General features: G+C 38.5%; 1 protein-coding gene across 18 annotated transcripts in view; it reads right to left on the bottom strand.

Annotated features, from left to right (window-relative positions):
• Positions 1 to 1647: 1647 nt before the first annotated feature.
• NAV3 (neuron navigator 3) overlaps positions 1648 to 14010 on the bottom strand; it is a 275094-nt gene continuing 262731 nt past the window's right edge. For all 18 annotated transcript variants that reach the window (XM_038172953.2, XM_038172943.2, XM_072035141.1 and 15 more), the window contains 5 exons: positions 13255 to 13326; positions 12655 to 12851; positions 11987 to 12105; positions 9083 to 9286; positions 1648 to 6813 (listed from right to left, as the gene is read on the bottom strand). In XM_038172953.2, coding sequence (XP_038028881.2) covers positions 6694 to 6813; positions 9083 to 9286; positions 11987 to 12105; positions 12655 to 12851; positions 13255 to 13326 — 712 coding nt within the window. In that variant the 3' untranslated portion in view covers positions 1648 to 6693. The remainder of the gene's footprint in view (positions 6814 to 9082; positions 9287 to 11986; positions 12106 to 12654; positions 12852 to 13254; positions 13327 to 14010) is intronic.

The following is a 14010-nucleotide window of genomic DNA, read 5'->3' as shown; positions in this document are numbered from 1 at the left end:
TGCAAAGGTTTCTGCAAATATAGCTGTGATTTCTACTTGCCATAGTATGTCCCTGATATTAGGCAGATAGTTCCAATATAAAACAGCCTTTGGAGTGTATTATATGCTTAAGGTTCATGTTCAGCCTCAGCCCTATATTCAACATTTTGATTACTGAACAGCTCAGAATACCCATGAGTATCTGAAATCCGGTAACATAATATTTTAATTAATTATAAAAGTTAACTGATTAATTCTGCTATACAGAAAAAAACAGGAGCAGTTGAACAGTACTGATATTTTTCCAGTATGAAAGACTTCTTCCAGCATGTCCTATAACACATATTGCAGCTTTTCTGTCATCCTTGATGTAGAGAAACCTTTCTATTGTCCTGCAACTACAAACAAGCACTTAGGTTTTATTGCTAGCAGCTGCTCCACTCCAAAAAAGGAAGCTTCCCTCCATTCTGATTCGCAACATAGTCTGAAGGTTTTATTCAACTTCAGAGATCATTAGAACAGGCAATAAGGCATCCTACTAAATGCTGTGCCTAAGCATGCAATTAAATTATAATTCTTGCATGTAATATTCTGCACAGTCTCTACAAACAGCGTTTAGCTGAATCTTGCAGCAGTTAGTTGACCATCTTATCCTCTAAAGACAGTGGTTTATGGAAGAATGAGTTGCAGGCACTGAAGTCTGAATTAGGAAAGCACTTAAACACATGCTTAACACTATCCAGGGCTGAAATTAAAGAATGTTGCTCAATTTGAACACATAGTAAGACTAAATTTGTTCTTTAAAGTTAGAGGCACTTAAGCTAGAGATGAAAACATACCATCTGGATGTAGCGTGTTAAATAGGCTGGTGATCTGGAACAAGGTATTAACAAACTCTTGAATAAGCAGTATTATTTCAAGTTCAGAAGATAATGTGCTGATGGCAGAAGTTTTTACAAGGAAGCTATTAATAACATATCTGAGACATACTGGCAGTACAAAAGCAGTAATACAGAGACATTAAGTAATAATGAGACTAATCACAGCAATTACTAAGAAGGCAATAAAGTTTTCTCAAATAGCTTTTAGATTTCTTATTTCTACTAAATGAGAAATATATCTTCCCTGTAATGTTAGTTCAGTTAAGATGTAAGATTTTGCCTCCAGCCTGACTATCCCCAGACACAATCAGGAGTCAGTACCACTAGTCCAACACTGCCATTAGTTTGACCTGGATAAGCAGAGACGGGGTTCACTGAGATCGTGCCACGTATACAAAGTGTGCAGTAATGATTGAGCTAAATTATTCATTCTGCCAGTCAATTATTTCTTGTAGCTCAGGGACTGCTGTAGTTCTTTATTTTATGTAGCTTAACTGAGGGGAAGAACACCTGCACTGAGTTGCACTGAGAAGTTTTGTTGTTGTTGTTGTTGTTGTTGTTTCTCAGTCTGTGTATGTGTCTTCATTGCACTTGTAAAGTACAGAACACAGTATCAGAACGTATTTTAGATGCACTGAATTATCAGTGCTAAAATAGAGCTCACTAGTCTAAATGACTTACTTCGCTAAGTCCCCAGGGTTTGGTCATAGAGCTAATAAGCATTTTGTCTGTTTCTTTCTTCTTTCAGAGCCATTCATTTATGGTGTGATAAAATCATTACTGCTGGTTATGTGTCATCATGTAAATGTTTTATTTTGTTACATAGCTGTTACCAGGTGCCTTTTCTTTCAGCTTTGGCATTTAATTGTCAAGATGCATTTTAGTTTCCTAAATTATGTAGACTGATTTAATAAAAAACTGCTTACAAAACAAGTAAATACACTGACAAAGACAAAACATTATTTCATTTATAATATTTCTTACTAAAAACAGGGCTCCACTTTGTGTGCTCACTCATTGCTATTTATCAATGTTTGCTTAAGGTTGCAGTTGAACAAAGAACAGTAAATGCAATTTAGTGTAGAAAGGCAAGGTCACATGGCCTGGGTCTTAGTTAATTTATCTTTCATGACAGATCCTATTTTCTGCTACTGGTATTATTACCCAGCAATACATTTCTCCCATGATAGTGCATCTGTAGCTTTTGCATTGCCAAACTTAGTGGTAGCATTTAATTTGTGTGACATTATTCAGCTATCAAGAAAAAGTAGTGCATGCTGAGAAACTCAGTGGCTATTTAATGATAGCTTAAAAAATGAGTTCTTATGAGCAAGAGCAATGTCTCAAGTACTTTGCTAAAAACACTTTCCTCTCCCAGGCTGTGCTATCCTGATTCCACCCTGGGCACCTGGGCATTCACCATCAGATCTTCAGATCAAGTACAGGTAGATGTGCAGACACAGTGGATACAGAAGGTGTCTGACAAATTTCATACCTTCTCCCTTACCTAATGGCAGCTGGGTAACATGCAGACATTGCAACACTGTATTATAGGAATGTCACACTAAAAGGGGTCCCTGAAGTCGTCTAGTCTGTTCCCCTTCCCTTGTAAGATCAGCTCTGCGTATGTCATTTGCAACAGCAACTAATCGAAATCCATCCTTCGAGTCTGACAGTGGTGGAGAAGCCATGCAACTCATCCAGTAGTTCCTACAGCATTATGCATGCATGGTTTTGTGTGATGTTCTGATATTTATACCCATGTTAACTGGAATACAAATACACCAATGACATGCAACCCAGCGATGTGACTGTAGATCAGAAATTGTCATGGAGATTCCTAATGGGATTCACCAGGGTTTTGTTCTTGACACGATGTTACTTGCTACCTCCATCTGAAAACTGATTGGTTGGGTAGCAGTTTTGGGAAAGCAGGGAAGCTGGACGAGTGGTAAATTATATAGATGACAGTTATAGATAATGATCTGAATCATTTGGTAGGTTGGGCTGATTTGAATATTCTCTTTTAATACAGTTAAATTTGCAATCTTACATCTAAGGAGCAAAGAGCATGGTTTATACAGGCAGGATTGGACAAAGTGATTTTGAAATGATGCAACATGAAAAAGAACTCAGGGTCTTGGTAGATAATTAACTGAACATGAGCCTGCAGTAGGATGATACAATTAGAGAGTGATTGTCACCACTGAAGCCTAAGCAGGCAAAATAAGAAGTGGGAGTAGGAAGGTGATATTGGTCCTGTTTATAGCATAAGTAAAGCCATCACAGGAATACCATGTGCAATTCTCATACCCACATGTCAGAAAGGACTCTGACAAAATGAAGTGTTCAAAAAGTCTTGCAAAAATATCTTGGGGTCTGGAAAACATGTCTTTACATAAAAAGATAAGAATGAGCAAGCTACTTGCTTCTCCAGAAAAAAAGCAAGGAAGACTATTACTTAACATACATTATGGTTTTGATTGTTGTTGACTTCCTAATACAGAAGGAAAAGGCATAACAGAAAGCAGTTTGGGGTATTTTTTGTCTTGAAAAGTAGGAACTTTGTAAGATCTATCTAAAATAAAGCACCAAAAAACAAACCAACCCACTGAATAATTAGCTGCATTGACAGTGATGTGCTAGAGCTTCTACTTCATACTGTTAAGTTTTTCCAAGGATACGACAATTTCAGGGAAATTACAGACCTGCTGCTGAGACTTATAGCTGAGGTGCTACCACTCACTGGAGCATAATGATCTCTTCCAGCCTCAAAATCTATGATTATCTAACTAACATATTTGAACTTGCTTTCATTGAATTCTATTAAATTATATTGATTTATGCCTTCTGAGGAAGTGGCCCTAAATCTTTCAGGTTTGAAAATAAGCCATAATAGTGCACCCGTCCTGTACAAGTTTGCCACCACTGAAATCAATATATTTGCATTTGAAGATAATCTCGAAAATGGGGAGCCTTTAAAGTTGTTTCTGAACTCTACAACCTGTTCTCACCATGGAAACAGGCACTCAAAAATAATATCAAAACCCTGGAACTAGAAGGAGCAGCTAATTTTGTTTTTACACAGATTAGTTCTGCCGAATTCAGAAAATTACATCCTTCAGTTTGTCACTTTGTTTATATGTTTTTGTTTGACATAATATCTAACCGTTAAGTGGTCCTGACTGCAAAAACACCAGACTGTGTTTTCAATAAATAATTCCACTTTAATGGCAAAGTAATAATTTAGACAGATACAGTGCGCACACCTGCAAAAAAATATACGCAAGCTGGTTTACAAGCTAGAGGAACAATAAACCAATAGAAAATACATCATCCAGTTAAGTCCGATGACACCAAATACTTATTATTAGGGCTTTACAAAGACTACAAAACTTTTCAGATGATTTATTTCACTGTTTCTGTCTATTTACATGATATGTTACATCAAAAATGTACAAAATATAAAATGTATACAGACAAATGTTTCACAAACAATTTCTGAGTTGTAAACTAGGTGGACTCACTGAGATGTATTGCAGGAAGTTTTGTATATGTGATATTGTGTGTTTGTGTGTTAAATATGGCAGGAAAAGATCTGCAGATTTGCTCAGAGCACAGGTACAGGAAAGAGCAGCTTTCCTTTAGTTGAGTCAGTCAGGATGTACGCACTGACATTGTACAGCAGAAATGGATCCAGATTTTGGGGGCATGATGTTGGTCTGACTGAATCCTACATGCATAACATCAGTTGGAGTTTTATTAGGGCAATAGCACCGTGTAGGAACCTCTAGATTCAGTGATGCAGCTCAGTGCCATTTGAAAACTGCATTGATTTATCTTTGTTTTACAGCGAGTGACCACGGGGTGGCCACAAAGAGTTAATAGCACCAAATACACATCCTGAAGATAACATCCATGGAGGTGTACAGTACATGTCTACACAATGCCAAAGCCCTTAGGTACCTTCTGGTTTATATGCACCTATTTGAACCGGATGCCTCTTGTGGTAAAGGAGCACTCCCGGATATTCTGAGCAGTTTTAATGCAATCTGGTTGTAGCCTGCCATGACATATGCACTTAAACATTTCCCGATGTTTTGTCCCCCAAAATGTATTGGCTTCATATAGATATTGAAACATGCTCACTGTAGCATTGATAGCTCCTGCATAGTCAGAACAACTGTAAGTACAGGACAAACACACCAGGTAATAACAGCTTTTAAGGTTTGCATTCTGTATTTGTTTGCAACATACAGGAAATCTCAGCAAGTGAAACATCTCTTAACACCAACAGAATAAAATACAATTTTTTGTTTGCTTGTTTTTGATTTGATTTGTGCAAGGCTTTTTTTGTTTGTTTGTTTGTTTTTCTTTTTTCATATTTACATTACCCACCCAGTAGACTGTGCAAAACCAACCCACTTTTACAGTATAAACTCTTCCTCTTCCACAGTGGACATCACTGCTTCAGTGTTCTTTTATGCTGATTTTTCATGTACAACAATAGCAATCAAAACAACATGCTAAAACTAGAAAAAGGAAAACAAAAACCAAAAAACAAAAAACATATATTTGTGCTCATGCTGCATCAAGTGCATCCAGCTCTGCTGGATAAAAATTCAAAACATCTATCCTCCAAAAACTCCATTCCATGGGACCAAATGGATTTGAGCCTATTTTCTCAGCATTTAGGTGGCAGTGAAAGTGGGTTTGGGTTCCTTGTGTTTTTCTGAGGGTAGGCAGAGCAATCTATTCACAAGATAAAAATATTATATAGCAACTGTTCTTTCTCCTATCCATTTCTTTAAAAAATCATGATATACAGATATGAGGCTACTGTGTTAACTGACGTTTTTTCATTAGTAAATGAAGAAAAAAACAGTGTAAATTACCAATGGTTTAGGAACTAAACCAACTGTAAAACTGTTCTAGAAATCTGTTTTAAGGCAGTGAGACAGCACCATAAGAAATGTTCCTTCTTTCACTGAAAAGGCTCAAACAAATGAAGCCCTAAGAAGCCTTTAATCAGTGTTGGTTAATAATTGGTATAAAACTGTTGTTAAGGAGTGGGCAGGTGGTTAAAAAAGACCTTTGTGGTAAAAACAACTTTATAAAATCTGTGACTCGTATACTAAAAACTTGATGGAGCGCATCACCGTGACCATGGCAGTTAGAATTAAATTGGCACTTATCCAGCATATCACAGTCATGTTTTCTGGTGATTGCACAATACTGTTTGTGCTTTCTGAGTTACTATCATCATCTCTGACTCATTTTGGAATGGGCAGTAGCGTACAACACAAACACCACTGCAGTCCTGTGACCAGCACCATGTGGCACAACAGAGGTTAGAAGAGAATTAGAAGACTGCATTGTTCATGCAGTGCCTCAGGGTAAACTAAAGGGAAAAAAAAAAAAAAAAAAAAAAAAAGAAAACCAACAAGAAAAACCCAAGTTGCACTGTAAACTTTTACAGAGAAACAGAGATGCAGAGAGAGAGGCAGAGAAAGAGAGAAAGAGAAAGACAAAAAGAAAAAAATAAATTCCAGTTTGGCTAACACGTGTGCAATCTGCTTAGATGCCCTTGATTTAGGGCATTTTCCAGTTGACAAATGGAGTCTCACTTGGCTCCGTAGGTATCACAACGCCTTGAAATTAAACTAATTCAAGCTTTCCACTTCAATTTTTCTTCCTGACTTTGCAGAATTAGGTCTCCTGCCTACCTACAACACACCATTCTCATTCAGGGACCTCGGCGTGCTGCTTTAATACTGGCAGTGGTCTAGTGGAAACAGGTTTTACCATAATCCTCCACCAAGGTTTGTCCCTTTCAGAGAGTCGATTCAAGGGACGAATCCAAAATGTCGTCGTGGTGGCTGGTGCTATCGCTGTCACAGCTTTGTGCGCTCGAATAGTTGGCTGCCTCTTGAAGCCTCATTAGCATATTCATCTGAAAGAAGAAAGAAATGTTTACATAATCTTGTCTCATTTAATGCTGCAGTGGCCGTGTTAAAATTTAATTAAGCTGCCTTGCTGTACAAGGTGTGCTGGTATCTAGCTGAGGGGACCATACAAAAGGATTTCGGAAAGGGCAGGGTGTCAGCGGCTCCTCCTGGCACCCTTTTCCCTACCTTCTGGTCTTTAAATAGCAGTGTGCATTTAAAGGTCCAGAGAGCCAGAGGGATATAATGGAGCTGCCTGATAACTCTCTTTCATTCAGGGGTGAGAACGGCTGCAGCTGCACCACCAGCAAGGGAAGGAAGCCATATCACAGCTGGACATCTGGGCCCATATTTGGAGACAGTCAAGCTTCCAGATAATTTTTGGATGGTGTAGATGCACCATATTGAAAATGCAACTGAAAACATAATCACACTAACATATACCCTCTGCAGGAGAGAGATGGGGAGGGAGAGAGCGCAGGGTGGACCAAGGCCAGCTACTTCCAAAAAGGGTCCCATCTGCTGCTGACGGGCTGACTGCAGCAGGGGAACAGCAACCGACCTTCCTTCCTGAGAGAGGGCGAGCCCCCACAAAATTAATTTGGGCACTATTAGGACTTGAAGTCCATCTGAAAAAAAAAAACAACACATCAAAAACAGCATTAAGTCCCAGAAAATTACTTGGATGCTCAATGCCTAACTGTATATAACCATCAGGATTTTATTTGTAAAACATCCACTTCTGCCAGCATACTCAGGGCTGCAAGCACTGTTGACATTGTGAACACAATTTTATTGCTTTTAAAGGAACAAATGATCTGTCTTTAGAAAAACAAAATAAAAAAAAAAAAAAAACAGACAAAGAAAGAAACAAACAAACAAACAAAAGACAATGAAATACCAAAGAGGCAAAGATATCCTTGTGTGTGTGTGTTAAGCACCTTTTCCCTGTTTGCTCATGAATCCTTACATCTCTATGGTTTCAACCCACACAAAGCTTTCTCCTGGAATTGAAGAGTGTTTAATCAGGAAGCTTTTGCTGGAGGTTTATGTAAGTATCCATGCCTGAACATACTGGATATATGCAGTGGGTGTGTAACACAGCCTACTTGTGAAATGCCCTATTTCCTCAAGGATAGTCTTTGGATATGCTTGTGCTCCCCACCTGTCAGTGTCTCTTGCCTGGTGAACTCCACCTCAAGCCCCAAGGCTTCTGATAACTAGTTTGATAGAGGAAGCTGAAAGCAACTGATCACAGTGTGCAGGAAGCAATGGTGGCTGGACGCTGAACTCTGCCTGGCCAAGTATTTTCACCTTAGTGGAAGGGGATGCATGTTTGCTGGAAGCCTGGAAAATAAAACCTCTGGCAGCCTGAATCACAGGGTCAGTTACCCCAAGGCTTATGTTCTGGAGGACGAGAGATCAGATGACTTGATTTCCCACATTTCCTTGGGGTTCAAGGTCTGAGTATGAGCACCAAACACTTCAGGGAGGCTGTGAAGTCATTGCTTTAGCACTGATAAGAGTTAAATACATTTTCCTCTCAAATATTCCCTTTTTCAAAGGGCTCCCTATGTTCCAGAGGTTCAATTCTCTAAAATAGTATTATGAATTATGATAAAGACTGTCTATAGAGAAAGTACTATACAGAAACAGCAGTTCAATATATGCAATTTAATATTCCATTATCAGAGGAGGCAATGGTAAACCCAAGCATCTGGGATCATATTTAAATAAAACAATACATGGCACTTAGGGAAATAAACCTCTTATCTTTTAATGCCACTATACTTGCATTCCTTTTACATTAAGACTGCTATACAGTCATCAGTTATCTTGAAATGTTCTGGGGAATGGGAGGATAACAGTCTAATTTGCATTTCCACTAAATTCTCTATGACAGCAAAGTTAGATAATGTGAGTTTCTCAGTGCTTCATTTATAGAATGTAGAAGACAAACAGTCCAACCTGGAAAGGTGTTTTCAGAATAAGCTGATTAATCAAGTTGCTTAAGAATGGTATCCAAACATTATAAAGATTTCTGGGCAGATGCAAAATGCATATTATTTAGGGACACATTAATGTGATGGTGATACTTGCCCTCTTGCTAGATTTTTCTGTTATTTTCATTACTTCTTATAAACTGTAGTAGGATTTATTCTAAAAGCACACTTTGGAGCAGGTCCACAGTACATTTTTTTACTGTACAGTGTAGAATTTAACATGTGACAGTGAAATACATACTGAAAAACATTTTTTCCAAAGTTTAAATCTTACCAAGGGATCCCCCTCCGTATCAGTCTGTGGAACATGCTTTGAGGTTGTTCCTTCTTTTGCTGATGCATAGCCTTCATAACCAACATCTTCTGGTCTTAACTGAAGTAATGATGGCCAGTCATGTTGCAGAGTTGCAGAGCTCCATGGATAGGTATCAGCTACCCACTTGGAAGGATCCTCCCAGGGTGCCCTCTTACCGTACATCTGTAGTATGGATAAAGCACAGGTAAGTATCCTACAGAGCTTCCAGTACCAGTTGTAATAGCAAACAAAAGTCATCAAACACACCTAAACCATTTTAGTAAATGTTTTGTTTTTAGACATGCTCAGCACTCAAATATGATACGACATTCAAAACACCTCATCTCCATTAGTGCTCCTTCAATACCCAGAGTAGCTGCAAGTTGAAAAGCACTCTGTAACTGGTGATACTTGTAGGCAACAGTGAGAGTTACAAGTTTTTGACACAATAAGCAATGAGACCTTTTGGTAACTTGCTTAAGGCATATCAGTGAAATTAACTCAGACCTATCTAAAGCATTCAAGTTAATTGGATTTTGTTTGAAGTGAATTAGGAAGTGCCAGAACTGATTGCTCTCTTCTCCTAGCAAAACAGGATGCAGAAGCAGACATCTGTCCACACCTTGAGATCTTTCATGAGGTTAATGAAAATAAGAAATTCACAAAGGATAGATTTTCCCTACCATGAAGCATGAAAAGGCTTATGCATCTGGAAGGATAGGAGGAAGGAAAATTAAGGCGGCCCAGAAGCTTCCTCACTAAAATGCACTCTCCCTGTAGTGCTGCTCAGAAGCAACATGTTAACTGAGAGACCCTTGGTTGCTGCTTTACAGGTTTCCTTTAGCTGTGTTATGTGTGACAATGTGATAGTGACAATGACACATGGGGCTTGGGAGCCTGCTGCCAGAGCTTCCATGATTTCTCCTAGCTCAAGCAGCTTCACACAGTCCAGGAATGAGTGTAACATTGGCAGAGGCATTGAGATGGGCTGTACTGAAGCCCATGGAGTTAAACATGGGAGTTAAACAGCGAAGAATTCTAGTGCTAAAGCCAGAGAGATGAGTTGTGCTTATCATTGTAACACCTGCTCCCAGGCACTTGCTGAATCCAGAGCTTCAGTTTAGGCAGTCAAGTTCCCTATACTGTGTACAGAGATACTCAGACTCCTTCTGCCCTACACAGAGGTTCGGCTGCTTAGCAGGTATCTGCTTAAATAAGCTGGAAGTGTTTCTCATGGAGGTAGCAAGCTAACTCCTGATTGTAGGCAGCATTTCCCCTCATCTGAGAAGAACAGTAAATAAATCTTTTCTGGAATCTGGGGTAAGGTTTGTAAACTCCGTGCCTGGCAAGTGAGTTTACAAAGCGCCATGCTAGAAAGTCAGTTTCTACCCTTCTCTGGTACCAGGAACATTTAACTATACCATAAAAAAGATTTCTGTTTATTATTAATAATACTATTCTATGGAAGGCATCCAAAGCATATAAAAATTGGAATGGTTCACAAAACAACATATTTTCTTCTGTCTGCTGCCATCTTCTGCTCCAGAATTGAAGTTTCCATTTAAGTACCTACCCTGTATGCTTGGAAAAATATGAACATGAAGAATATCACCTCATTTTTATAGCTGATCTAAACAAGTGCTGTTAATCTCACTGTGGCTGTTCTATCAGATGTTTGGCAGTTTTTTGCACAAGGCATAAACACACTGTAATTCCCAGAGAGGTAAACAGTTGTAGGAAAGCAAGAGATACTCAACAGGCAAGATTTGAAACCTCCATCTTATCAGTATGTCACTATGTCAATACAAGGCCATAAAGAAACTGCAGCTGTTTACACAGTTCTTTGACTATTCCAAAACAATCCCCTCTGCACTGTGCAGTAATTTTTTCACTGTTATGAGTGGCAAAAATATAGCTTTTCAACAGTGCATATTTTCAGAGGGCAGAGTTGCACTACATGAAAGGAAAGGAAACAGGGAAAAGCCAAAAAAAAAAAAAAAAAAAGTCTGAATTAACTTCAAAATTTATGTTTACTTGAAAGATGTGCAATGGTCCTAAATCTTAACCTAATTGGGACATCTTATAGTCCTTTATATGGTGAATCTAGTTGTAGCCCTCCTTCTATTAAAATTGCTATTAAACTTTGCTAGTTCAGTAGCAATCAATGGAGAATGTTAAGAGAGTAGAACTAGTGTTAATGCCTGGAGAAGAAAGGATGGAGGGAATGGTGAACTAATAGCACAATGAACTAATATCCACAATGAGAATTACAGTCAGGAGAAAACCTTTGCCCATACAGAGGAAGAAAAAAGGAGAGATCAAAACTTGAGGAAATATAAACGGAAGTGCAAGATACAAGGGTAAAAAGGGACAGACCCTCATGTTCAGTGGGACCAAGGAGTAATCGATCTCAGTCTGGCTGGGTATTTGTTCACAAGCTTTTCAATATGCCTGCATGAATATTCATGTACATAGTCGGGGGAGGATCAGGCAGACCAATGCTTTTTTCTTACACCACGGTAAGGGCTATTAACTCTCCCATGTAGAGGCTGGTTGAGACTGCCTTATACAGGGAGGCAATCTGAGCTTTATTAAGCATTGCTATGAACTCTATTTAAACAGAGGAAAAAGAACCCCCCACCTGTCAAAGAGGTGAAACCCTCTCATAAAATATTAGATATGCTACTGCTGGAGCAGAGAAAGACAAATTTTGTACGTCAGGTTATGAGCAAGTCAAAAGGAGCCCAACACTGATTTCTATAATCCCACCACAGATTTCTTGTAAATGCAACAGCATTCACAATTGGATGCGTTGATTAAAAGTAACTTGGAGAAAGACTATGAAACTAAGAAAAAAAAAATGCAGGGAAGCAAATGACATACCTGAAGTCCCTCTCTCACTGCTTCCAGAAGATATGGAACCAAGGAGTAGTTCCAGAGGTCTGTGAACCACACTCTGGAGCCATCAACATCCATAGGACAAGGGAGGAAAAGGCGGGGACCTGAGAAGTCAAATTGTGTATTGAAAGAGAAGAATTAGGGAGCATACTGAAAATAATCCTCACAGAATTAAAAAAGGAACACTGGAGTAAACTCAAACATAGAGAATACTAATGCAGGGCTACAGTATGGGATCTATCAGTAAACTTTTATTAAAAATGAAATAGTGTCACTTTATCCAATTCTAAGGCCTGATTAACACTTGAAAGTTTTAATGGCAAAGTTATGTAAAAAGATGACTTTTTGCGAACATAGCTATTCCACCAGAAGACCTCAGGTACAGATATGTCTCCCACTTGCTAGTTTGCTAAATGATGATAATTTACTTGAAAGTCTTTAGCAACCAAGGCATAAATAACAGGAAATATATACTGTCTTTCCATTTTCATTTCAACCTTGCTGGCAACACAAACCAGTCACATTCCCCACACTTAGGCTGTATTTACCACTGAGAGATGACAACTTTTAAAAAGAGAATTCAACCTTCAACATTTAGATCTCTAAAATGGTTAGTCTACATCTTTATTTCAAACCACTCCACCAAGACTCACCAATGGTTACATCTGAAGAACTGTGTGTTTCTAGGAAGCTGTTGAGATGATGCCATGTTTTTGGGATCCAGTCAATGATTTTGATGAGCTCATTATTGCGTATGTTCTTTTCTATTTCAGTCTCAATCAGTTTCCTTCTCAGATATCTGCCCAAGAAGCCTTTAACAGGCTCTGTGTGATTAGCACACAGCACCCACCTGTGTAGAAATGATAAATGTCAAGTAGCAATGAATAGCAAGTATATAATTTCCTCTTAAACATACAGATGATGATAATGTCATAAGCTTCGAAGTCTCGTGAGCCAGCACATACAAAACTGCTCTGATAAACCATGTTATTCACTGTTACACTTTCCATCAGGAATTCAAGGCATTGCTGAAAACAAATGGAATGCAAGAATGCCATTATGTTCAGCATCTTTATAGAGATGCTGGAAAGTATCTTATCCCAAACACCATATCAGCACAGAAGAGCCACAGAAGCTAAAACACTTTGCTGTGATGAGACAAAGATCAATGTTTGTTGAAGAACTGGTCTGAGAAGCAGGGAGCTTGAAAGTTCTGTGCAAACATGACCACAGTAAAAACAGAGTGAATGTACCTGAAATTGTGATGCAGCTCCAGATTTGGTGAAGAAGAAACTCCCTGGTTCATAGTTCCAATAATATAGGGACTGGAAAGAGAAGTAGTATGTTTTGTTGAGGGAGAATCCTTTCAGATATTCAGAGAATATTCTTTATTCTTAGCTGCACTACACTAATTTTGAAGAAAACGTGGATATGTTGTAGTTTTAGATTTAAAATATTTCTGTAGTACCTTTCCTTTTTTTTTAATGTAGTACTTTTTTTTTTTAATGCTTATTCTTGCATGATTTCCCTCTCTGCACATTTGTAGTTTACTAGCACTCATCTGTAATAAAGAAATAAATGAGGCAACCCTGTGTTCATGTACCTCATTATTTTGTAGTAAGCTTAGAGTTTTAATTTCAGAAGGCTGTGAATCTCATGAGTAGGACATAGCATGCAGTGATTTTATGAAGAAAAGTCCCTTTGATGGTGCTTTTACAATAGAAATAGCCAATGTATTTGACCAGCAGAAGTCCCAGAAAACATTATTTTTTATTCTTGCTTGGCAATAAAGGACAGTCATCAAGCTTTACACTTCTGCACTACTACAGCTCACAGGAAAACTGTCCACCAGGTATAGAGCTGCTTCTGCATGGGTTCATGGGTTCGCACATGTCCCACATTCTACTATTATAAAGCACATTTCTTTTTACTCTCTCATAAACTGTCTTCAGGGTACTAATGAGCCTGTGTGATCTGACAGGGCAAAAGGGATAAGACCCTGATTCAGT

This window comes from Anas platyrhynchos, chromosome 1, assembly GCF_047663525.1.
Source record: "Anas platyrhynchos isolate ZD024472 breed Pekin duck chromosome 1, IASCAAS_PekinDuck_T2T, whole genome shotgun sequence".
NCBI lineage: Eukaryota > Metazoa > Chordata > Aves > Anseriformes > Anatidae > Anas > Anas platyrhynchos.
The sequence above is the reverse complement of the archived record's forward strand: the minus strand, read 5'-3'. Positions and strand labels throughout refer to the sequence as shown.